Source organism: Carassius carassius, chromosome 4, assembly GCF_963082965.1.
Source record: "Carassius carassius chromosome 4, fCarCar2.1, whole genome shotgun sequence".
Taxonomy (NCBI): Eukaryota; Metazoa; Chordata; class Actinopteri; order Cypriniformes; family Cyprinidae; genus Carassius; species Carassius carassius.
This window is the reverse complement of record NC_081758.1, coordinates 12062137-12088875: the sequence shown is the minus strand read 5'-3', so window position 1 is coordinate 12088875 and position 26739 is coordinate 12062137. Positions and strand designations below refer to the sequence as shown.

The 26739-nt window shown below is 36.8% G+C and overlaps 2 protein-coding genes across 4 annotated transcripts in view; both read right to left on the bottom strand.

The window, feature by feature from the left end:
• Positions 1-14841, bottom strand: part of LOC132135321 (CAP-Gly domain-containing linker protein 2-like) — a 41129-nt gene extending 26288 nt beyond the window's left edge. The window contains exons 1-3 of one of the 3 annotated variants that reach the window (XM_059547186.1): positions 14620-14841; positions 13773-14004; positions 3172-3689 (exon numbers count right to left, since the gene is read on the bottom strand). In XM_059547186.1, the coding sequence (XP_059403169.1) occupies positions 3172-3689; positions 13773-13887 (633 nt within the window). In that variant the 5' untranslated portion in view covers positions 13888-14004; positions 14620-14841. The remainder of the gene's footprint in view (positions 1-3171; positions 3690-13772; positions 14005-14619) is intronic. The other 2 variants (XM_059547187.1, XM_059547188.1) reach the window with 2 other exon arrangements.
• Positions 14842-20600: 5759 nt separating this feature from the next.
• Positions 20601-26739, bottom strand: part of LOC132135162 (ras GTPase-activating protein 4-like) — a 37156-nt gene continuing 31017 nt past the window's right edge. Inside the window, exons 12-21 of the mRNA XM_059547180.1 lie at positions 26328-26440; positions 26017-26209; positions 25091-25228; positions 24682-24826; positions 24288-24460; positions 23066-23203; positions 22768-22903; positions 22193-22313; positions 21935-21993; positions 20601-21522 (exon numbers count right to left, since the gene is read on the bottom strand). Of these exons, the coding sequence (XP_059403163.1) occupies positions 21404-21522; positions 21935-21993; positions 22193-22313; positions 22768-22903; positions 23066-23203; positions 24288-24460; positions 24682-24826; positions 25091-25228; positions 26017-26209; positions 26328-26440 (1335 nt within the window). The 3' untranslated portion in view covers positions 20601-21403. The remainder of the gene's footprint in view (positions 21523-21934; positions 21994-22192; positions 22314-22767; positions 22904-23065; positions 23204-24287; positions 24461-24681; positions 24827-25090; positions 25229-26016; positions 26210-26327; positions 26441-26739) is intronic.

The window sequence follows — 26739 nt, the reverse complement described above, 5'->3', positions numbered from 1 at the left end:
ATCAACGTTTTCTATCTCTTTCATTTCATGGATTTAACGAATTATCCGAGTCAAAGCGTTACAACTTCACCGACCACATACTCTAATCCTCCTGCGCGTGCGAGGTGTGTGTGTGAAATGCGGGCAGTGAAATTAAGTGAAATAGCTGGGCAGTTTAAAAGCCGAATTATAATAAGCAGCCCAATAAAAATAAAAACAATAGTTATTATTATTATAATCTAATACATTAATAGGGAAATGAGCCTAATATCTTCTTGATTATCGACAGAGAATTCTGCTTATGTCGATATCTCTGACGATCGTCGATACACGATACTATCGTCTATCGGCACAACCCTACCCTATTTTCATTTTCGAAACTTTTTTTGGTTGGTCCGATCGATTGTGCAATCAATTTTCAAACTAAAAGTGACAGCCCTAGTCACGATGGTCTGTCGAATCCTGGTCCTTGGCTCATATATTGCTGATACATGAGCATCGTTTTCACACATGTGCACGTGGAAGTCTTGGGAGAGCAAACAATGGAAAAGCACTGACTTTGAGAGGACAGCACAGTCATGGTAATAAGATATCAGTCGTAGGGGGAAACAACAGGGAACTGACATCTTTCTAATGCAGTTCAGTTATACTGCAAGCTGGAATACCACTAAACAGATATGTGCATGTCGATGTTATATATATAAAAATTCTATATGTCATACAACATGCTAAACATTTTTGTGCACAGTTCTACATGGTCATCTGAAAGGATTTGAGTTCACCTACAGGAATATACTAGATTAAATTCAACTGAAGCTCTATCGACAGCATCTGTGGTGGATGTTTGATCGCCACAGTCAATAACTTCGACTCATCGCTCTGCACAACAAAAATGCTTGTAAATTAGTGGTGTGGTTGTGGTGATTTGTGTAAAAAAAACACATAATTTTTAGATACTGTGTGACTGTGTCTGTGTGTGTCAGGGGGTTTCATCCCATGCGTTCATCACTAAACAAACCAATCAGGTGTCAGTCAGGATTGAAGCAGACAGTCAAGTAGAAAGCTGAGATCAATGGCTGATGGTTTATGGAGCAGTAATCCCATCTGATTAAGAATATTGACTGCCTAAAAAGCTTTAGGACTGAGCTATACTAAATGGAAAGCAATTTAACCCACAGCCAATCAACTGTATAGTGGAGCAGACAGCAATCGGGCAGCATCTATTATCTAACATTAGGAATCTAACACAAGGAAAGCCACACAATAGTCGTTCAAAGCCAGATAGACTTTTAAGGACTGGCTAATCTGAAATCAATGATTTCACAATAATATACCAGCATGCAAATGGTGTTAAAATGGTACTGTAGCTCTATCTGCAAAAGGTTGTAGCGAAAACACAGAGAGGTTCTACGCATCACCAGATACTAACAAGATGGAGTATTTCCAAATCCTACTCATAGCTCCAGTCTCCAGCCAATTTTGAATGACTGAATACATAAAAACCTTCAAATTCAATATATTTACAGAGATTTTACTAACAAACCCTATTTCCATTACTCTTCATGAACTAAAGCGCTTGCAAGTAATTTACAGGCTTCAACATCCATGTCAGTGTTGTCATTAAACTGGACTGAGCACAGATTTGCAAGTTGCACAATAAAAATACAATCCACAGAAGAAACAAGATTTATCCTATGGCAGTACATTATGCATCAGCACACAACTTGTTCCACATTAAAACTCGCTGAATTGGAAACAGTCATTGGTTCTATTAAAACGACCAGTCAGTTTCCGAGGCATAAGAAATTGAAACAACATAACCACAATGATTACAACAGCCTATAGTAATTACTTTGATTTTAATATTTCAGTATAGAGTTTAAAAATGACTAATATTATTTGTCATAACATTGGTCCAGCAAATGCACATGTGCAGTTACAAACACACATAAAGACTTTAGTCATTGCATTGCCGCAGCTGCTGATAGAAGCTTTGGTTGCCACAAAAACAGTCAGTGTTCTGAGAAGCACACTTTGGACTGCAGATGCACACTGGCTGGACCAACCTGAAATAGAAGCTTTCTAACATAGAATTTAGCATTTGGCATAAGAAACATGTTCATGAAAGATTTCATTGCTGATTTGAAATATGTTATTTAAATGTGAGAGTAGCGAGCAGTTTTTGATGACTGTACCAATTGGCGACTGGATCTTCTATTTAGAAGGCGGGACTTATTCCACCATATTACGTTTTGTATATATAACATTTACATGTATGCATTTAGCAGACGCTTTTATCCGAAGCGACTTACAGTGCATTCAGGCCAACATTATTTTTTGTTTTTACCTAAAATGTGCTCCCTGGGAGTCGAACCCACAACCTCGTGCTGCTAACCTCGTGCTGCTAATATATATATATATATATATATATATATATATATATATATATATATATATATATATATATAAATATATTGGGGTGCTCTGATCATGATCGGCCGATCGTTATGCGCATCTCATCAGTAAAGCCGGTTTTCTAATCAGCGGTAAATTCCATCAGGTGCGTGATTTACATAAAGCAGCTGTTACTACACAAAGCCATTGTTAACAGAGAATCTGCACAAATCCACGTTCATTTTCAGCGTTTATTTGCGCATCTTCTCAGTTAACAATGGCTCTGTGTAGTAACAGCTGCTCTATGTGAAATCACGCACCTGATGGAATTTACCGCTGATTAGAGAAGCGGCTTTACTGACGAAATGCGCATTAACGTTTGGCCGATCGTGATCGGAGCACCCCTAATATATATATATACACACACACACACACATACACACATATGTTTGTTTTTGTGAAAAATGGGGACATCCCATGGGCGTAATGATTTTTATACTGTACAAACGGATTATTCTATCGCCCTTCACCAACCCTACCCCTAAACCTAACCCTCACTGGAAACTTTGTGAATTTTTACTTTCTCAAAAAAACTCATTCTGTATGATTTATAAGCGTTTGGAAAAATGGGGACATGGGTTATGTCCTCATAAGTCACCCTCTCCTTGTAATACCTGTGTTATACCCATGTCATTATACAGAGTTCTGACCCTGATATGTCACAAAAACAAGAGCACACACACACACATAGTGACACAGTTATACTATTATCCTCACTGAGGAAAAACTTAAACTCACCAGCACTCGATCTCCAACCTTAAGGTCCTTTTCTCCACCTTTCTTCACGGATCCACTGTCAGACATATTGGATCCTGACTCATTGCTGGTTTTGACGGAGCTGTTGAGTATGCCTTCTCTGAGCGGTATGACCACACGCTGGCCGGATGCTCCCGCAACTCCCTGCAGCTGCGCGTTCTGCTGCTGCTCGTCGCTCCCGTCTCCGATGGGTTGCCGCATGAGCTTGGAAGGCCTGGTGAAGATGCCCTGCAAAGCCTGGCACTCAAAGTAACGCACCCCATTGACGGAGCCATCATTTTTGCCAACCAGGTCATTCAGCACCACTCCAGCCCACTGTCCCGGGGAAAACTGGGTCTCTCCAAGATAGGCGATGACTCCTGGTTTGACTCCGTTCACCCATACATGTTCACCGACCACAAAATCCCCAGCCACCTCATCACCCACCTCAGAGGCTTTAGAGTTGGACTTGTCTGAAGTGTTGCTAGAGGGGGTGGGAGTCGTCTGCTTGTAGGGGCAACCTAAGGATAGAAAAAGATTGAGTAGTAGATTGTGAAAGGAATATTCCAGGTTCAACGCAACAAAGCTTCACCAACATAACCTGTGGTGCATTGTCAGTTAAGAAAGAACTTCCTCAGAGTTTGTTTAAACAAATAAAATTTGTGTCGCAACAGACTTACAGTGGAGGTCTATGGGGCTAGGCATTCTGGAAGGTTCTCTGATGTTTGGACAATTTGAAGTATTACTATTCATTCTGCCATGCAAAAATGTGTGTTATTTGAGATGTGGTCTAAACAGCCCTTTAGTGGTGGGACTACTGCTGTAAGTGGATGAACCTCTAATTATGCAATACCAATGTAATTACTGTGGGTGGAGTTTGCTGCATATAAACAGTGCATTTCATTTTTTGTATTTTTGTGTGTATCATGTTTCTCTATCTCCAGTTTAATGGATATATTACCAAAATAGTGCATTTGTTTTTACAAAATGAGGGGAAATCATTTTCTGTGGTAAATGACAGTATGTCAGAGATGCAGGAGTTTTTAAAGGGGTCATATGATGCTGCTAAAAAGAACATTATTTGGTGTAATGAGATGTGTTTATGCGGTTTAAGTTTAAAAAAAACACATTATTTTCCACATACTGTACATTATTGTTTCTCCTATATGCCCCGCCTTCTGAAACGCTCATCGGTCTGAAAAGCAAGGTGTGCTTTGATTGGCTAGCTATCCAGTGTGTTGTGATTGGCCGAACACCACAAGCATGTGACAGAAATGTTATGCCCCTTAACATATTGTGATGCCCTGTCCATCCGGGGTGACGAGACATAAAGATTTAAATCCCATTATAAATGTGATATAAACATGATTTCTAGTCATGTCCTCTTTTGGAAGGCCAAACAAAGTAGTTTAACTTTCACAACGAAATAGCGTCACACTGCGGCCTTGAGTGAGCAGAGGCGGGCTTGCGGCATCGGATATCGTCCTCTTTTGGAAGGCCAAACAAGGTAGTTTCACTTTCACAACCAAACACACAGAGTCTATACGACATGGCGGCAGCGGCAACAATACTACAACGAGAATAAAAGGTACGCCTTCTTTCTTTGCGTGAACATTTAGTCAGCGTTATGCAAATCTTCTCACATAGTGACGTAGACCTATAGGGGCATGTTAGAACGAGCCGTTTTAGGAGGGCGTGGGCGAGTCTTAACTTTGATAAAGAATATCTCTTTGGATTTGAGACTTTAGTCTTTGCAACATTACAGATATTCTTTATGCACCAAGAGCTTGTAACACTCCAAAGAGAAAGGAAAAATTTAAATCGCATCATATGACCCCTTTAAGAAACTGGTAGACTTTCAGATGTGTAAGGTATTTAATCATAAGTCAGTCAAATAGGCAACCAATCTGTTTACCCATCTAGCATGACCGGTCACCGTTAACTAGCTTTGGCAGAAAGCCAAATTTTTGTTTCAGAAAGATTTATCTGAAAGAAGACTCCATTTATTTGATTAACAAAACTAAACAAAAATACTGTGGAATACTATTACAATTTAAAATAACCGTTTTCTAATTTAATATATTTTTTTAAATGTTTTGCTGTGATGGCAAAGCTGGATTTTCAGCATCATTACTCCAGTCTTCAGTAGGGATGGGACGGTATGAAAATTTAATATCACGATTATAGTGACTAAAATTATCACGATTATCAATATTATCATGGTTTTGTTGAAACGAGATGAAAGTGTTCAAAAATAGTTGATGCTCACACTGAAAACATTTCAGCAAGTTTTATATTTAATAATCAACAAACAACTAATAAAACAAGCAACTCTATGCACTTAATTTAAAGAAAGATTAAATTCTGTGGCATTTCCTTCCTTACAATGAAAAGTGTAGAAGCATAGAAAAGTCACTGACTTTCGCCATTCCTTCTCGAAAAAAAACAAAAAAACATTGTGCGCTGCGCTTGCGTCAGACTGTTGCTGGCTGGACATGATTTAATAGTGAGTTATTAAAACCGCGATAATCAAACACGGTTTTAATGATAATTCATTTTTAAACGATATTACTAACCTTCAGCACATTTTATCACGGTTATCAATAAAACCGGTTATCGTCCCATCCCTAGTCTTCAGTGCCACATGATCTTTCAGAAATCATTCTAAATGCTGCTGTGCTGCATGTTTCCGGAAACTGACATTTTTTCAGGAATCTTTGATGTGATGAATATAAAATTCAAAAGAACAGCACTTATTTTTAAAACAAATCTTTTGTAACACCGTAAATGTCTTTATTGTCACTTTAGATCAATGTAATGCTTCCTTACTGATTAAACATCTTAATTTCATTTAAATAGTTAAGTTAAAGAACTTATAATATATATTATAATATATATATATATATATATACTAACTGTGTACAGTAAAGTAAAACATGTCATTGAAAATGATTTTGACATCTGATAATACCATTACTTTCCATAATCCCGGTCATACAAAGTTCAGTGAAAATATTACACTTTAATGTCAACATGATTCACATTTCACAATGTATTCACTTCTGTAATGTAAAATTTTCAGAGGGAAAAATTGTATTTACTTGAGACTTGGTACATTGATGTTATCGAATAGATACTGAAGAATAATAAATCGTAATACATAAAAGTAGCATGGGGGACAATGAAAAACATCCACTTTAAGAATTTATAGCATTCTCTGTATTTCACAGCATTTGTTGTGGATGTCACAGCAGCCTTTATGCAAGGCTGAGCAGCACTCTAATTTATGAACGAATCTGGGTCAGTGGGATTTGCAGTATGAACCTGGGAGCTTTACACGTGGTGCTTTTGACACATGCCACTTAACCAATACTGCTTGAAGGATACAGCGATGATGTGTGAGCCTCGGCTCATTTAGTGTGTGTTCAGTCAGTCTTTCATACCTCCGTGTATGTGTGGGAGGTTACTGGTGCTGGGGGGAGGAGAATGATGACTGCTTTTGTTTCTCAATTGCTCCAACATGTTACTGGACTGATAAACATAGTAGTTAAAGATGTCTGTTAGGAAGAAAATTCTGGGCTCCTTTGGGTTGCTGTTGTTTAGAAATGGCACATAACAATGCTGAGCCGTTGTGCTCTCTAAGAGCTGACAAACTGTACAGACTTTTGGACGTTGTACAAATATTATTGAGGTCAGTAGTCTGCCACACAGAAGCAGATGTGTCAGCAGTGATGGAAATATGTAAACAAATCCCCAATTGGCAGAAAGTAGAGTAGAATACAAGAACTATGGTCAATTGCTGCTTGCTTAACATTCAAGAACTAGCAGGTCAAGCAAGCATCGATGTGTAAGCTTCCATTTACCATTTGTGACCCTGGACCACCGAAACAGTCTTCAGTCGCTGGGGTATGTTTTTAAGCAATAGGCAAAAAAACATAGTATGGGTCAAAATTATCGATTTTTCTTTTATGCCAAAAATTATTAAGATATTAAGTAAATTTCCTACCGTAACTATATAGTAAAACAATTTTTTATTTGTAATATTAATTGCTAAGAACTATATTTGGACAACAAGCTCTAAGATTAATCGAAATAAAACCAAAATTGTGATATCGATTATTGCAATTATAGAACTACAAAGGCTGCGGTTTTTTATTAAATAAATATATGCAAACGTCAGTAGTTAATGTTGCTCAATCTCTGCATGTTTCCATATTCCACATTTACCAAGGGTGCTAAATTCTGCCAATATTAGTGGAGGGCACTGTAAATTGTTGTAGTTGTGTGTTTATTGTCTTCGTGTTTGATGAGGTAAAGCATTTCTATTTTCTTTTTATTCAGTTATTTCAAAAGGCTCATATTTCCAAGACATGGAATTATTTTGCATTATTTTGCATATCTCCTGACAAAAATTTAAAAATTACTGTCAAAGATAATCATAATAGTATAATATTTTATTGAAGAAAAAAAAAACTTGGACCTTTCTAATGATGTAAAGTTATAGGCTGGTAAAGTTATAGTTACAGTATATAGGTATAGTTACATTTTATCTTGTGGAGATCGATTTTAGGTAAATCTGCATTTTTTTGTAAAGTGACAATTTCCTGTAAAATATTATTATTATTATTATTATTATTATTATTAATATTATCATCTAACTATTATGTTTATTCTCAAATACCCTATTTTTATTTTTAATAATTAAAATGTTATTACAATAATAATATTTCTTATTTTGTATATCATAATATTTTTTTATTTGTCACACACACACACACATATATATGAGCACAACTAACTGGTGTAATTTATAATTTATGTATGTATGTATATATGTACATTCATTTGTTTAAAAAATTGTATTTAAATCACAATTTTAACCAGAAATATCACAATTCAATTTTTCCCCAAATCGTGCAGCCCTAATGTCAATAAAAGCCTAAATAAATCATCGTGTTTATCATACAAAATTATGATGTCTCTTCAAAAGTGGCGATTCCAATAGATTAATTTTACAATGTCTTTATGAAAAGCTTAAAGTATAAATGTTTTAGTGAAATTGACTTAAATGGGGGGTCAGACATCTCTTAGGTTTCGGGGAAAAAAAATTTCATTAAAATTAGATGAACGATTATTGGTTTGGATCAACATGAGGATGAATAACAGATGATAGATTTTTCATTTTTTGTTAAATATATATATTTTTTGCATAATATAAATCAAAACAACAGTAATATTCCTGTAGTGTATATACATGGAAACAATGCAGGAAACTAATTAAATTAAATTAAAATTGACTGTAAATTTTGTACATTCATTTGTTACATAGTTAGCAACTATGGTTTTGGGAAACGCACCCCAGAGCGGCCTATACATTCTGCCTTTTTTGTGTACCTCACAAGAGTGAGTAAATGATGACAGAATTGTCAGTTTTAGTGAATTACTCTTTTTAAAATGATGGAATATTCTTTTCTTGACTTAAATTCGTTCATTTAGCAGACTTGTCACACCCTTGGACTTTTGTGTTGTTTTTTCATTCTCCATGTGCTCGGTGACCTAGTTTTTTTTAATTGCCCTGATTCGTTTATTCTCTTCACCTGTCCTAGTTAATCATCTCATCTCAGCAATATATACATATTTACACCTAGAAAGAATCACACTCAATTTGTTGCATGGTCTGATCCATTGTTTCACTAGCCGATGACCACATTACAAACCAAAATGTGCATCAAACATTAGGCAGCAGTGAAGCGCACTCAGCGCAGTGCAGTGAAACATAAGCAGAAGGAGTGTGTGTATGTGCTGGGACTCAAGAGAGGAGTACACGAATGCTACACCACAGCAGAATAAACTAGGCCCATTCAGGAAGTCCCGGTCCATTGCGGGGCTTGAACGAAAGGCTCTGGTGCATTTCTTGCCCAAGTGGCTGCGTTGCTACGGTAACACTAGATCAGTAATGGAAAAAAGAAAAAGGAGTGATGCAGGAAGAAGAGAAGAACACAAGCCTCACTTCACTATTGTGCCTGCACTCCTCCTCCCAGCATCTCAATCCCACCATTCAGCAGCACAAGCTAACACAATGACCCCAGCTCAGCCTTTAACCACCCCCTGCTCTCACACACACACACACACACACACACCCTGATCACTCTTCCACCATAAACACTCCCTCTTTTTTTCCCTCTGAAAATGAAAGAGTATCTCCTGATAACAAAAACTTGGATTAATAATGTGTGTAACTTTTTTTTTGTTTGTTGTTGTTGCTGTAATTTTTTCTGTTATACTTTATTTTAAGGTATCCTTGTTACAATGTAATTACTTAATTATAGAAAGAGTAACACTATTGTTTAGGGACCAATTCTCACTATTAACTAGTTTATTAGCATGCATATTACTTGCATATTAACTGTTTATTATTATTTATCGAGCACACATTAATGTTTTATTCAGCATAACCATTCACCATACTTGGCTGTATGTTACATCACTTTCACTTTCTGAATGTAGCTTTGGTGAGCATAAGATAATTATTTTAAAAGGATGTTTATACAGGTATATGTTAAGAAAATAGTGATTGGTCCTCCTCCTTTTTCTTTTTTTTCGTTCTGTTCCTTCTATGCATTCATCCATTGATGAATCATTCATCATAAACACTGTTCTTGACCCCTAATTGCCTTACGGATGGCTATTGCTAGATGTCAGAGTAACTTTTCTGTTGCTCGACTGCTAACTAACAAGTACTTGCAAACAAGGTAAATATGCACTTTACCTGGCTTTGGCCACAACTTACTACTTAGCAAACTGAAACTGAAAAGCCACACGATATGCATGAGAACAAACGTGACTTGAGCATGTTTACGCATTACAATTCATAAACTCAATTTTAGATTCCTTAATCCCACCCCATACCTAAACTTAACAAATACCTTACTAACTATTAATAAGGAGTTTATTATGAGTGTAATTGGAAATTAGGAGATTGTTGAGGCAAAAGTCATAGTTAATAGTTATTTATCAGTTAGAATTGGATGTTTAAATAAAGTGTGACCATAGAAAGTATTGAGTAATATTAATCAACAATATTTACTTACTAGGGTTATGGCTTGATTTGGAGTTGGTTTCGTGAAGATTTTTCATCTTCATCCTATTTCATCTTTCATTTGACTGAACTCTTTCATCAAATTTTTCGTCTTAATTCCGGATTATTATGGACGGTTAGGACGGTCAATGCGCATGCTCAGTCCTAAGAGCACATCTCAGAGCACTGACTGCTTCTATATCAACCGGGACGCTTCTAACCGCAGCTGCAGTGATGCGCTGACTTTACAGATTAGTGATTGGCTCCTTCATTCACAAGGCGGAGCTTCCTGCGATTGAGCGGCCATATTGAGGGATGCATTTTTTCCCATTCAAAACTATACATGTCTGACATGTCTTGGGTATTCTATAGTCTTTGCTATTACCTCCGACTTGTTTAGTTTAGGTATTGGGTAGGATCAGAATGCCACCTCAGTACTTAACTATAAACTTAACCTAACTATATAAAAATATGATATTAAATATTAAAGCTTACTCGATGCTGCTTACTTTACCTATCAAACATTTCTGGAAGTTGCATCTTGAAAATTACATATTACTTAAATTAAAGCCTTAATTCCTAATACAATGATGTAAAATGAATGTCTGAATTAGACCATTTTGTTCAAATTGAGGTGTTTACATGAAGACTTCTCACATTCTCCAACCACTCGGTGGTGGGAATGCTGGAAATCTGTTTTTTTTTAGGGTTTTCTGGTGAACTGATCTGTGACCCTGATTTCTGTTGTGGCCAGCCAATTAGATTGGTACTCTTGCCATTTCAGTCTATATTATCCATCAGACACAGTGTGTTAATGACAACCTGATCCAGTGGTGGTCCATCTAAAGGCTGAGAGAAACTACACTTAAGCACCGTTCACACTAATGACGATGACTATAAAGATATAGTTCTAAAATTCGATCTCAATATTAAAGAATAGCAGAGTCCACACCACAACTATAACAATAAAGACAAAGAGAAACGATATCATTGGGATCACTTTCAAAACTATTTTTCTCCAGCTGATGAACGATAAAACATTGACAGCCAATCAGAATCAATCCTGCTTTAACAAGCTCAAGAATTTAAAGCAGCAGACGAGCGTGAACTTAGAATAAACAGACAATATCGTTTGCTGGTCTGGACACAAATATCGTTATCTTTATAGTTATCGTTCTTGGTGTGAATGGGGCTTTAGAAAATAGGGTGAAGAACTGTGTGGTAAAAATGTTACTGAACAAAGCATTCATAATTAATTCATACAAAATTCTCTGGCCTAAAAACTCAAATCTACACTGGTTCAGACAATCTTGTGTCTAACCCAATGTGCTACTCATTTCCTGTGCCTGGTTGCATATGTAAGAAATCTTCAGGGAAACACTCTTCATGACATCATGTCAGAGGATGTTTATATTGTTAACCACTTTATGCATTATAGATTGCAAAATTGGTGCTCCGTTTTTAAGTTTGAGCTAAAAATCACTGCAAAACTCTTAATAAATAATGCAGAACATTATATTACAATCAATTGAAAGACTTTAAATACTTAAAATTATTTTTTAAATCCCACAAAATAATTTTAAAACCCTAGGGTTTTTTTCTGTTGTGATGATGTACAGTACTTTCCATTAAAACAGGAAGTCTGGATGGAGAATAGCTTTGTACTTTTTAAATAGGCTTTATTACATCACAACCATGAACTCTGATTTGCTTCTTGATGTAAGCTGTACTGTAGATGGGAAGGATATTCTCACAGTACAAGGCATTTGATTTGCCAAAAACTTTGCAGTGAAACACGAGTTATCGATATTTGAGTCTTTTTTTTCCATGAGGATAAAAACTGTACATTTTAACTGTAAACTTTTTATTTACAAGTGAATTTACTCAATGTTTAATAGTAAACTAGCATTTAGATTTCCTCAAAATTGAACAGAAAAAAACATCATCTGTTTTCTATAGAAAAAATATGCCCTTAATTAAATGAACTGTCACACTATAAGCCACTTTTAAGGTGTGGTGTATTTTAATAAATAATAATAATAATAATAAACAGCATATATACATTTTTAATTATTACACAAGATTGTGTGCAGCACAACTAAAAACTTTCATCTTCTGATTTTTTTTTATATTATTATAATTATTATTATTGTTTTATTTATTTTTAATTGTTCAGATGAAATATCAACCGTCCATTCCTGAAGTCACATTTTGCTACAAGCACATACTCTTCTTCTTCAGTCTCTGAGAACAGCCAGCCAAGTTTAACATTTTAAAAAGCCATTCCAAATTTTACCCACGCAGTTAAAAATATCATGAACTGCTTTTGCTAAACATAAAACACATACCGTTGGTAGAGACAAACAAAACGTTGATATAAAAAGACTTTCGGGCAAAATGGCTTTTTAACCTACCCTTTAGGAACATCACATTTAATGACTTCTTTATGTGAAAAGCAGAACAACTCCTGATTTTCACTGCACTTCCTGTACATGTGTGTTTTACGAACAAAGCATTCCACAGTCTGCTTGAACCATGACACCCTTCTGAGTGAGACACAAACTAATGTAGATAACATGGTCTGGTCTCGTTGTGGCTGGACGTCACCGAGCCAGGGATTAGCTCACTGTGATTTATGTAAACCAGTGTCTGTGTCACCATTGTCAGTGCTTTCATCTGATTGGAAAGATAATTAACTACATTCATCACAATAAACTACAACTCAGAGCAAACTGTCAAGGAATAAAGCGATCTGCACCCATTGATCTTAACAAACGGTCTACCGTTTTGTAAAAAAGTTTCTATTTCACAAAAAAAAAAATTGCTAAATTTGAACCAAACCACTGCAATTCCACTGATAACAGCTGACTCATTCTTTACAGGTATTATGATGGTATTTTGGGTCAGTGATGATACTTTGATATATGTAACATTGTAGTGAGTGATAACCATGGTCATATACCAAGGTATATACATGGTACAAATCTACCATGGTATCATGTCCAAAAAAACATGGTAGTATTTTATTAGTAATAATCCAGGCAACACAGAATCTGCAACTATAAAATTCAATAGAAAATGCCACAGATCTCTGTAGAAGTTGTACACTACTTATTAAATTAGGCGTGTTTATTATATACAGGTACTTCCAGCTTTGCCCATGCTCAAATCGATTTCACCCACAAAATCAGCAAAAAAACAGTGTTGTTATGGTTAAATAAAACTCTTAAAATATTTTTTGTTAATTGAAATTAAGCACTTAAATTACTAAACCTGAAATGTAAATAAAAAATGCATTTAATCTAAATAAATGTTACAAAAACGATATAAATGACAAAATCACAACATTAGTAAAGCAAAATACATTTTAATGAAAATAGTAAGTCTATATTATTTAAAAAAAAATGTTTAAAAGTATATAAATGATACTTGAATAATGCTGGTGAAAAAAAGTGTAATATGATGAGACATATCTCTGGCTTGTCTGGGTCTGGAGGCGAGCGAGGCACAGAAGAAGCTGACTTACTGTCTTTTTGAGCAGCAGGACTGGTTGATGGGCCAACAGTTGTTCGTCCCACTGGACTGGAGTGTTTAGGACCCCTGCCAGGCATCTTCAAGCCACTGGACTTCAGCATGTTCATTATGTCCACTGGGGAAACTTCCAAGTTTTGCAGCTTATTAAGGTTTTTTCCTTTTCTTTTCTTTCGAGGCACTAAATGTGAGGATGGCGGATATCCCTCTCCATTCTACCTGCTGGACTGAAGACAACCATCATGAGAGATTGAAACACACAGCTAAATCCCACTGACTGCATGCAGTTTGCTCCAGTATATGAATGGCCCGAGTCAGCTCATAAACAGGATACTGGCTGAGCCACAGCATCCATAATGACATGCTTCGGGCCAAAGAAAGACACAAAACACACATTTTTATCTCTTGAATGAGGCTGAAACAATGTAATCGACACCGACACACTGTGGATGCGTTGTTTTGCGAATGAATTATTTCCTGAGTGATAAATGTGCGATAAAGCAAGGTCACTTGCGGTATTCTAGTCTATCTGTGTAATGAGACCCATTATCCACTGAGGTCGGCACTTTCGATATGGTGTCATCACCGCTACCTTCCGAACCCTAAATTCGCCTCGTTAAAAAATCACTGCGTGAATTTCACGTCAAAAGATAGATTGCTGCAGCATAAAGCGTATAATATATCCTAATAGAAGCTGAAGTTTGGTGTTCTGGCTCATTTCTGCGCCGTGGAGTCTGCTGCTCTATTGTTTTGGCTCTTCACTGCGGCGCGCTCGCGACCGTCTCCACACGCCCCTGTCAAGCGACATAAAGCCGATCCGCTCTCACAAACAGCACTATTACCTTAAGAAGTCCAAATCCTGCGAATTATGAAGAAGTCGGCACCGGCGAACTTCAGATGTGCAGGGATGGCTCAGTCGGCTTCCCGGCATGAGATTTGTCAGCGTCTGCCACTCCCTTTGCTCTCTCTCTCTCTCTCTCTCTCTCTCTCTCTCTCTCTCTCTCACTCCCACGCGGATGCAAAAAATATGGATGCTGAGTTAAAGCTGGCAGTGAGAGCCCATTGATAGTGGGGCAGGATGCGAGGCTAACAGACACCCAGTGGTGGAGTGTTTTATAGCCTGGGGGTAGTCAAGTCTAAATCAAAGGGTCCATAGACCATGTATTCACAAATAAATCCAGCCTGGCATAAAAATGCACGAATAAATCCTGCGATTGCTGATTAGGCTTACTTCACATTACCATAACTTCAAATGTTAGTTTTACTGAAACTTAACTGATTACCGGAGACTGGAGCAAAAGGGATTACATTAAAGGGATACTCCACCCTAAAATGAACATTTTGTCATTAATCACTTACCCCCATGCCATTCCAAACCCATAAAAGCTTCATTCGGATTCAGAACACAACTGAAGATATTTTGGATGAAAAGTGGGAGGCTTGACTGACCCAAGTAAGTTACACTGTCAATTCCAGAAAAGTATGAAAGACATCGTCAGAATAGTCCATCTGCCATCAGTGGTTCAACCGTAACGCTATGAAGCGCCAAGAATCGACTTTTTTCAACAGGTTGTCTCCTCTGTTTCTCTCCACATCACTGAAGCACCATTTTGGAGATTATGAGCTGAACGTAGGTAGTGTACACTCTTCTGTGTCAGCGGCGCAACAAGGATACATTTTTAAAGTATATTTATGTTATGATTTGAAAGAAAACAGTGCAACCTTGTGGGGGGCTAACCCAGAAGAGCATACGCTCCTGCGTTCAGTTCATAATCTCCAAAATGGCGCTACAGTGACGTAGAGAGAAACAGAGGAGAGGAATTGTCGATTACTTCATTTCTGGACTTTGACAGTGTAACTTACTTGGCAGTTAATGGGGCAGTCACAAGCCTCCCGGTTTTCATCCAAAATATCTTAAATTGTGTTCCAAAGACGAATGAAGCTTTTACCGGTTTGGAATGATATAGGGGGTAAGTGATTAATTTAAAAAAATGTATTTAGCGCTAGAGTATCCCTTTAAGTTATGCAGCAAATTTTGTAAATGTTGTTCAGGAATCCTTAAACGTCAACTTAGACTAGGCTATGTCAAACAGAGCTGCCAACTTTTGAGTGAGAATTACTAGGGAATAATTAACAAGTTTGCCATCAAATGTTTTTTTTTTCTTAAATATTTTTCTAAACTAAACAGGAAACCCTGTAAGATTAAAAGTAACAATTGATTGTATACAAGTTCACATTAGACCACTTTTATAATAACGTTACATCTGTTTGCTCCATTTTATTAATCATAATGTAAAAGAGTAATTATATTAGTAAATATAGCCTATAATACATGTCATTTTTGCAAAATTCTCCTCTCTAGTGTACATTTTTCTCACTAGTTTATGGACACTAAATGGATTTTCTGTGGTTATGTGACTTGTATGTGTTTTCAAGCTGCTGTCTTTCAGTGGTTGAAACACTCATTGAGTGATTACACAAGACACTACAATATGCATTCAGTAAGTTGTACTGTACCTCAGATGTTCATTCATGTTTATTTCATAATGCACTCCTGCTTTTCTTTAACTGTGGCAAAGCAGGAGCGCACCGGATCTGTCACTACAAAACTGTATTTATCGTTTGAAATTCTTCATGAATCTAACAGAAATTGAATGCTGAGACTTTGTTTCATATTTACAAAACTAACCTGCTTTGTCTTTTCTGTTTGTTGTTCATTCCTTAAGACTAAAAGAAGCATTCATTTTAGCCTTGAAATTGCACTTCATCTCATGTGGTGTATCATGATTGTGTGGCATACGCTACATGAGATGAATTGTGTTTCAAGGCTAAAATTAAAGCTTCTTTCAGTACGATTAAACAAAGAAAATGAAATAGAAGCATATAAAATTTTGGGTTGGCCAATCAGATGTCAGTTGTGTCCAGTGCCACAGACACCCCTCTGGCTCCGCCACGGCACATTTTAGCAAAGCTCTTTTAACACAGATGCCCAGAAATGTCCTGAAAGGGTGTCGGTGGTGAGCAAATGATTGCTGAATAGATGAGGGTCATAAAGCAGGAGGGGGGAAAGCCTTCAGGCAGGGAAGCCATTTCAGCGATGTCCGATTCGATATTAATCGATAAAATATTAAATAGAAAAATGTTCATTCCTGGCTTTATTGTAACAATTTAGAGCATGCAGTAGTACATACATGCCAGGATGACAGGGAACATGAGGAAACAGTACTGAATCACGTTTAACTGCTTCTTTGAACATAAGCTAACTAGTGTTACTATAGTAACAGTTTACTATCCTACCAGGGAGAGGAAGTTATCCCAATGTGGAGGACTTTTTTTTTTTTTTTTTTGCTTTAGAAGACAGGAACATGGAAACATATTTAAGCCATATAATTTTTATACCAGTTACGTCCACATTACAGACTCCTACGTAGTCTTCAGATTCTTAAATATGGAATCACAATGAAATAAAAGTTAAAATAAACATTCACACACATACACATGGCAAACATGCAATAAAGAGAATTCGATATCCTTAAAACATTGCATGTTTGCCATGTGTACAAAATAATCGAGTAAATAATATAAATAATTATATAAATGGGTAACTGATTTGTGGAATGTGCTTTCAAAGTCTATAACCTGTGTGACTGTCATAATATAATCTAACTTTGTTAAGGTTTTCACCTGAGGACCACAGATCCTCTTCACGGGAAAGCAAAAAAGATAACAGACAGAAAGAAAGAGAGCTCTTTTGCTATTCATGCCTTTTTATTGATTTGTGCATGAACACACTTCATGATCATGAGGAAATTAAAACGCTTAAAATCCTTTTACATTTACATTTACATTTAATCATTTAGCAGACGCTTTTATCCAAAGCGACTTACAAATGAGAACAACAGAAGCAGTCAGGTCAACAAGAGAACAACAACAGTATACAAGTGCCATGACAAGTCTCAGTTAGTCTAGTATAGAACGCATAGGTAGGGTTTTTTTTTTTTTTTTTTTTTTTTTTTTTTAATTAAAAAGACAAGAAAAGGAAAAGTGCTAGTGTTAGTTGGTTAAGTGCAGGCGAAAAAGATGAGTCTTTAGCTGTTTCTTGAAAATGAGTAAAGACTCAGCTGTACGAATTGAGATTGGGAGGTCATTCCACCAGCTGGGGACAGTCCAGGAAAAGGTCCTTGAGAGTGATTTTGAACTTCTTTGGGATGGTACCACAAGGCGTCGATCACTTGCAGAGCGCAAACTTCTGGAGGGCACATAAGATTTAACCAATGAGTTTAGGTAAGTTGGTGCCGTGCCAGTGGTCGTCTTGTAGGCTAGCATCAGTACCTTGAATTTGATGCGAGCAGCTACTGGTAGCCAGTGTAACCTGATGAGGAGCGGAGTAACGTGAGCTTTCTTTGGCTCATTGAAGACAACCCTCGCTGCTGCATTCTGAATCAATTGCAGAGGCTTGACAGTACATGCAGGAAGGCCCGCCAGGAGAGCATTACAATAGTCCAGTCTGGAGAGAACAAGAGCTTGGACAAGAAGTTGGGTTGCTTGCTCTGACAGGAAGGGTCTAATCTTCCTAATGTTGTATAAGGCAAACCTGCAGGACCGGGTAGTTGTAGCAATGTGGTCTGTGAAGCTTAACTCATGATCCATCACAACTCCTAGGTTTCTAGCTGTCCTCGAAGGAGTAATGGTTGATGAGCCCAGCTGTATAGAGAAGTTGTGATGAAGCAATGGGTTAGCTGGAATCACCAGGAGTTCTGTCTTCGTAAGGTTAAGCTGAAGGTGATGGTCATTCATCCAGCTAGAGATGTCACTCAGACAGGCTGAAATGCGAGCAGCTACCGTCGGGTCATCTGGTTGGAATGAGAGGTAGAGTTGGGTGTCATCAGCGTAGCAGTGATAAGAAAAGCCATGCTTCTGAATGACAGATCCTAATGATGTCATGTAGATGGAGAAGAGAAGTGGTCCAAGTACTGAGCCTTGAGGAACCCCAGTAGCAAGGTGGTGTGACTTTGAAACATCACCCCTCCAAGACACACTGAAGGATCTGTCAGAGAGGTAGGACTTAACCCACAGGAGTGCTGTTCCAGAGATGCCCATCTTTCTGAGGGTGGACAGGAGAATCTGGTGATTAACAGTGTCAAAAGCAGCAGAAAGGTCCAGTAAGATGAGTACCGAGGATTTTGAAGCTGCTCTTGCTAGTCGCAGGGCTTCAGTAACCGAGAGCAGAGCAGTCTCAGTTGAGTGGCCACTTTTGAAGCCAGATTGGTTGCTGTCCAGGAGGTTGTTCTGTACAAGGAATATAGAAAACTGGTTGAACACAGCTCGCTCAAGTGTCTTTGCAATAAATGGAAGAAGGGATACCGGTCTGTAGTTTTCAAGAAGCGCTGGATTTAGTGATGGTTTCTTGAGCAGTGGGCTTACCCGAGCCTGCTTGAATGCTGAGGGAAATGTTCCAGAGTGAAGAGAGGAGTTGATAACGTGAGTAAGCAAAGGTATGACTGAAGAAGAGATCGCTTGAAGGAGGTGAGTGGGGATCGGATCAAGTGGACAAGTAGTAGGATGATTGGACAGGAGAAGTTCGGAGACGTCCATCTCTGAGAGTGGGGAGAAGGAGGAGAAAGAGTGTGCATCGGTCATTGTGAAGTTGTCCTCAGTCTGCGGTGTGGAGAATTGGCCGCTGATGGATCTCGTCTTATTTGTGAAGAAAACTGCAAAGTCGTCCGCTGTAAGAGTCGATGGAGGAGGTGGTGGCGGTGGATCAAGAAGAGAAGAGAAAGTCTTGAAGAGTGTCCGAGCGTCACAACAGCTGTTAATTTTGTTGTGGTAGTAGGATGTTTTAGCCGTGAAGACATTTGCAGAGAAGGAAGAGAGGAGAGACTGATACACACTGAGGTCTGGTTTGAAATAGGTAAGAAAAGGTCAGAAAAGTACAACCTCAATTTTATGATTCTGCCATACTACTAATAATAACCAGAACCTTGGAGTGAAAATCATCAGCTGGGCTGCTGCTAGCTTCCCATTTCCAAAGTATCTGTAATTTCTCTTATCCTTAATAAACAATAGAAAACAGAACCAAAGAAATCTCCTCCAACCAGTGCCTCCTTTTAGCATGTGAAATAAGTGCCTGTCTTTAATAATACAGAAGAGGTGAAATGCAATAATGTGTTTCCCTCAAAAGAAAACACAGTGAAGTGTAGAGAGAGAGAAAATAACAGAAAGGGCTAGTCATGTTTCAGATGACTACTGGAGAAAACAGGAAGCACATTCTTTCTTGTAAACATAAGCCACCACTTTAACTGACTCTTTAATAACAGGAGCTATGAATGCAAAATTATCAAAACTCATATAATAAAATACTCAAACCATCAGTCTTAAGCTAATATTAAGAAACCTACGTGCTATGAAAAGGTACAAAGCTGTCACTGGGCCGGTACCCTAACAAACCCTAAAGGTAAGTGTAAGAATGAATAATGAATTTTATATATATATATATATATATATTTATTATTTCCAAAACATATTGAACATACTGTATGACTTTAGGAAGTGTGTAACTGCAGCATGGAGATTCTGGAAATATATATATTTTCTATTGAAAAAAGAAAATAAAACAGGTTTCAACATTAGGGCGAGTAAATGACGTCAGTCAAAACAGTCTGAAATGATCGTCTTATAATTTTACACTTACGTTAATGCAAGCCGCTCTCAAGATATTTGTGTATTGCAAGTAATATTTACTAAAAGTTAGTAAATTTCAGTTATAAGTAAATATGGCTGCCGAGGAATTTAACACACCATCCAATAGAGACATTCTTGATCATTTTCTGGAACTGGAATTTAAAGAGTTTTGTATTTACAAGCACTGCTGTAAAGTGAATGAAGCCTGACTTCAGCTTATGAATAAAAACACTCCAACGCAACCTAGTGGAGAAATACTAAACACCACTTTTTTTGGAAAAAAGTAATGGTCCACGTTTAAAAATGACAGAAATACACAGTTTATAGTTTATATCATAAAAAGACAGCAGGAAAGGCAGCTTTCTATGGGTTTCAGATCTAAGTATAAACTAATTGTCTTCGTGCCATCAGCCTAAAGAAAACAAATGAAAACAAACATCTTAAATCTATTTAAACATTTTAATAATACTGAATTAATGGAAGATTACACGGTGGAAGAGTTGACATGCATATCCACAGTGCTTTTTAAAGTCAAAAGCACATTAAATAAAGAATGCTGATTAGTTGAAGTTAATGCTGAAAATCATTACAGTTGAAACAAATTTGTTTGAATGCATGTAAAAGCTGCAGAGGTTTTAGAGTTTGCAACCCACTTGAATCATTGGAGTAAGTTAACACTGTTCTTACCTTGATACAAAACACACAGCAAACACACCACAACTATCCTTTAATAAAGGGATCGCAATCACAGCCCTCTACATTATCCAACTGTGCCCCAAGAACTGCTTCAAAAGTTCAAGAACACAAGAACAAATCAAACTTACTGTACAGTATTTCTTTTCTCATCTATGTGTTTGAAGCCTGCGGATGAGCTCGGTGACTGAATAACACTGTGAATTATGAAATGCAACCATTTTAAGACAAAAGTCCTTTTGTTTACACTTGTTATTCCAAGAAAACATTTTTATTCTTCAATCTTTCCTCTTCTTCCACCGCGGCATGTGCGTCATGTAGGTCTTGGAGAATACTGAAGAGCTTTGATAGTCCATCTACTTTCCTCTGGTCTGTAGAACAAAAAGCCATCAGTAGAACAAATGTTACTTGGAAATAATACATGCGAGTTGTGTTTTAACATGGATACTAATCATTAAATGGAATGGAGGATGCATTGAAATGGGAAAAGAAAGCAGTGTTATTTTACTATATATCATTTAAATATTATTATAGCATTTATTGATATTTTAAACAAGCTTTTGTTTTTATATGTTCAGTTTTCATTTTAAATTTCGCAACTATTGTGTTTTTGTCATTTTTAGTGTCAGTTTTAGTTTAAGTCATCTTAATACTTCTAACTTAAACTTATTTCACCTGTCAAGACACCATTTATAATTTTCAGTGTAAAATGTATGCATTTCATTTTATTTCAGTATTTTCTAATGGTAACAACACAGAAAGAAAGCTGGCTTTAAAACGTACCTCTTACTGAATCTGCCTCCTGAACCCCCTGCTGCTCTCTCAACTTATAATATTTATCTCTGCAAAAAAAGTACCAACATCATATTTAGATGACCTGGACTCATAGTTAATTGACATGGATTATAGACAAAAATAGGACAAAACTGTTTCGTATGAACGCATTTAACTGTTGTATACAATTTAATTCTAATTGAATTGTTATTGTATAGAATTGTGTGTTTGATGTCAGTTCTTTCCAGTATGTTAAAGGCACATTACCGCATAGCATGCTGGACACTACGGAGGTGTTGGTAGATGAGCTGAGCCTCCAGGTCTGGGTCCAGTGGGTCGAACCACTCCTGCAGAGTCACTCCATGCCTGGTTTTATCGCAGCCTGGGTCTATCAGCAAAGAGTTTTCAATGCAGTTTAGTCAAAAAGATTAAAAAAGGATAAGAAATCATTCATTCAGGGACACATTAAACTGATCAAAAGTAACTGTAAAGACTATTTCTACTTTCTTTCTAGAATATGTACCACTGTTTCCACAAAAATATTATGCAGCACAACATGTGTCCGACCTTGATAATAATAATAAAAAACCTTCTTGAGGAGCAAATCAGCATATTAGAATGGTTTCTGAAGGATCATGTGACAGGCTGCTGAAAATTCAGCTGTGCCATTACAGGAATAAATTATGTATTAAATGTATTAAAATAGAAAACAGTAGTTATTTTAAATGATTAATACTTAACAATATTACTGTTTTCACTGTAACAAATGTAGCCTTCTTGAACATACGAGAAAAAGGGGGGGGGGGGGAGAAAAAAGTTAGATGATCTAACATTTGCAGTACCTGATTTCTCCTTCTGATGGCAGCAGCTCCATCTGTCTGTTTTGTAGATGCCAGGATGGTAGCAGCTCATTATGTTTGTGTTGTGGCTGCAGGCTTTCCTCAAAGCAGACAGCCAGTGATTCAACTCATTTACACTCTACAGCCACGCAGAGAGACAAAGAGGATGAAACAATGAAACATCAAATAACCCTTTTCATAGCCCATTCATATAAGCTCACCAACAACAAACAGATATCTGAGTCAGTGCCTATGAATAGCCACATTCACGATGTATTTGTGAATCCGGTGCAATACTAACTTTGCAGTTGAGGTACAGGGTCTCCTGCTGGCCAGAGTCTTCACTTGAGATAATCTGTATGACTTTGGCACTGCCAAAGCACTTCTCCTCCACCTTCTCTACCGCCTGGATCTTTGGCAGCGAAATAAACGAGCTCTTCTGCAGATTCAGAGACCACAGTCTACTTAAATTTATCTTACATACCGTATAAATGGGTGTTTCTATAGACACTTTTGGTCGCTTTAAAAAAAACAAATATTTTATCTCAAGTATGCACTTACTCTGTAACCAGGCACTGTAACCATCTTTTGAAAAACAGTTGATCTTGATGGAAATAAGGCTAAATATTTGAGGGAATTCATTTGAAATATTTTGACATAATGTTTAGACCAAGGTTATTTTAGCTACCAGACTATTGGAAACACTGAAATAAAGCTGAAGTAAACTAAATATAAATATTAAATAAAACTGAAAAACGGAAAGAAAGAGAGAAATGTTGCCTTTGCAAATAAGTTTGAGGGGAAGCAAATAAATAGACTGGAAAATAAATGAAAACTAAAATAAATAGAAATAGAAATATTTACAAAATAATAATTTAAAAAAATGAGAAACACTACAAAACTACTAAAAATGTTTTCAAATATAAAATAAAAGCAAATTCAAATACTAATAAAACTTATAACAACGTCAATATAGAAAAATAATAGAATAAATAGTTTAAAAAAATGTAACAATTACATCATATTATTATTTTAGTTTTATAGGTTCAGGCCAATACAAGTTATTTGTAAGTACAATAAAAACATCCATTAAGAGTCAGGACATGCATTGCAGAGTAATGTTCACTCAAGATCAACTAATTATATAATTATATAACATATAATAATATAAACTTTTGAATGCATTATTAGTTTTGTGCATAGAAATGCGATTAATTGCGCTTAATCGCAGACAATAATTCAAAAGTTGTGTATTGTGCACTTTTTTTTTTCATTTAAAAATACTGCTGCATGAACAAAAGTGTAATAACGTATGATAAAATAATTGTCAGTGTTAATCAATTAAATAGTTAACGCGATAACGTGTTAATTTAGCCTATATATGTACACACACACAAACAAATGTTAACCCGTACAGCTGTACATATAGTTCATGTTTCTGTTCTGCTGATTGCTGAGTTAACAGAGTTAATGGAAAAAGACCAAATCAATAGCAGCTTTAAACCTGCATCACTGCGACTCACTTTAGAGTGCTGCGTCCGCGAGTACGACAGAGTGTCTTTACTGAGCGTGACATAGTACTTCTTAAAGGGTGATGTCATGGGCATGCACTTGTCCTTGGTCCTGTGGAGGAAAAGGAAGCCTTCTTTCTCCATAGTGCCACACTGGAGGCTCATTCTTGTCTGAAGCTCAAGACCTGTTTTAAAAATAAAGCAAACATGAAAGAGAGCAAGAAAAGTGTATAAAATCAGGGTTTGGGCTATCTTCTCCATCCCTTTGGAGTCTGTTTATTTTTGGATGAACTACACAATTAAACCCGCAGCTTCAACAGAGCTTAATTATCTAAAGATTAATCGAATCTGACAGGAATGAATGAGTCTCAATTTTTCATCTAATAAGTAATTTCGAGCAGCTCACCCTCTGACTCATGGCAGTTGACCAGTTTGGTGATGAAGTCTTTGAGCTGAGTGATGCCTTGCTGTATGGCTGGCTGCAAACAGACCATCCATGGCTCTTTCGAGCAACATGCGAGAGTGTCCATGTTCCCAATGGTCTGCACAGCCTGAGGAAACACACGAGACAGACACAAGAGGGAATAACCATATAACGAGGTCTTTGAATGACCTGAGGTCATAATCCATGACTATAATGTAACCAAAATAATGGATGTTATTGTACCAGTGAGTGCAACATCTTAGCCTCCATTAAGTGAAAGAATATGAGCTTGATTTGTGTTATGTTAAAGTGATATGAATGCTAGAAAAAGGTAATATGTAAATATACTACGAGTATTCCCAAGAATGGTTTCCTTGAAAATGGATCATACTTTGGCAAGTAGCAGGAGTGTGCGGCTTGTACGAGCGTCAGCATGTTTCTCTCGCAGGTGAAATAATTTTGGAGACATGATGGCAGGTGAGATGAAGCGCAGACACAGGAAGCTGGTCACAGCAATGAACTTCACGTTCTGAGGAAGAATATACAAACTGGTTATAAAAGTATTGTGATTAAATAGTTTTCCACAAATTTGAATTCTAAGGTTATATCTGCCCCCTAGGATTTATATATATATATTTACCTTTTAAATTTATGTGTGATCTTATGTCAAATCTTTCAAATTAATCAATTATATTGCAATATTATTACACTATAGGGCTTTTACCAATCAAATGAAATCAGTAACAACAAAATCCATCTTTGCACTGCACGAATGCATTATACTGCTTTTACAGTTTCATAATTAATGTTATGATATTCATGCTTTAAATATAAAATTTCGAGTAAAATATGAAATTATTGAAAAGTGAAGTACTTTTTAATATGAAGCTGAAACCACCAGTAAGTGATGGCACCACATTGTCTTGATGAATGACTGAATCATTCATTTGTGTTCAAAGCAGCTGATTCATTCAGGAACAAAGCACGTGACTGCAAGTGATGAGTCATTGAATCAGTCACTCAACCGATTTGTTTAAAAATGCAGATTCATTCAGTAACAACACACAACAAACTGCTTGGAAACATGCAACAGTTCAGCTGTGGCTTTGTGTGGAACTGTTTTTGTTGACGAAATAGAGCAAAAATAGACAGTATTGTGTTAAAAATTGAAGAAACTAAATATGAACTTGTTGTGTATTGAACTGTTTTATAAAAGCAATATTACATTTGAAATTGTGCTGATATTCAGTAAAAACAGCACTCTTTCTGGTGTGATATTGCTTAACAACACTGTAAAAATGATTTAATGTGACTGACCCGGTACTCTGGCTCAGGGAAGCGTTCCTGCACTCGGAGATAGAGTTGATGGAAAACCTGGCAGATGAGCAGGGGGCAGTAGGAGGCCGACTGCAGGACGGAGGTGAGCAGCTCAGACAGGTACGACTGCAGGAGGCTGGAGCTCTGCTGAATAATATCAGACTCAGTCTGCTGACGGTGCAAGCCTGCACACCTACAATATCAAAAAACACAGGTAAAATTCAGAGAAACTGACTTTTACAAGCCATTAAAAGGCTAAATGCAGGTTGTATATATATACAGTATATATATATATATATATATTGTCTTACCCTGCCTCTTTCAGTTCTACTTTACTTGGGTCCAGTTCTACGTATTTCTTTTCTTCAAAGATTCGGTTTATTATCGGGCCCAGAAGTCTGTGCAGATATTGCATCCCAGCCACCTGCCGCGACAGACAAAGGTGCAAAGGTGACAAAGACAAAGGTGCCTTTGTGTAATATTGTACATTATCACATTATGAAATCTTCTGGAATAAAATATAATAAAACGGCAGGAGGATTAAACTGGAATAGATATGCAATACAGCAAAAATTAAGTTTAATTTAACATGAAATTACTGGGTTAGGGTGACCACACTATAACAGGGCCTGATTTGCACACCATTTAAACATTCATGAAAGCATGTATCCAAAAGCATGAAATAGCATTTGAAAAATGTAAAAAGTTGTAATTATAGTATTG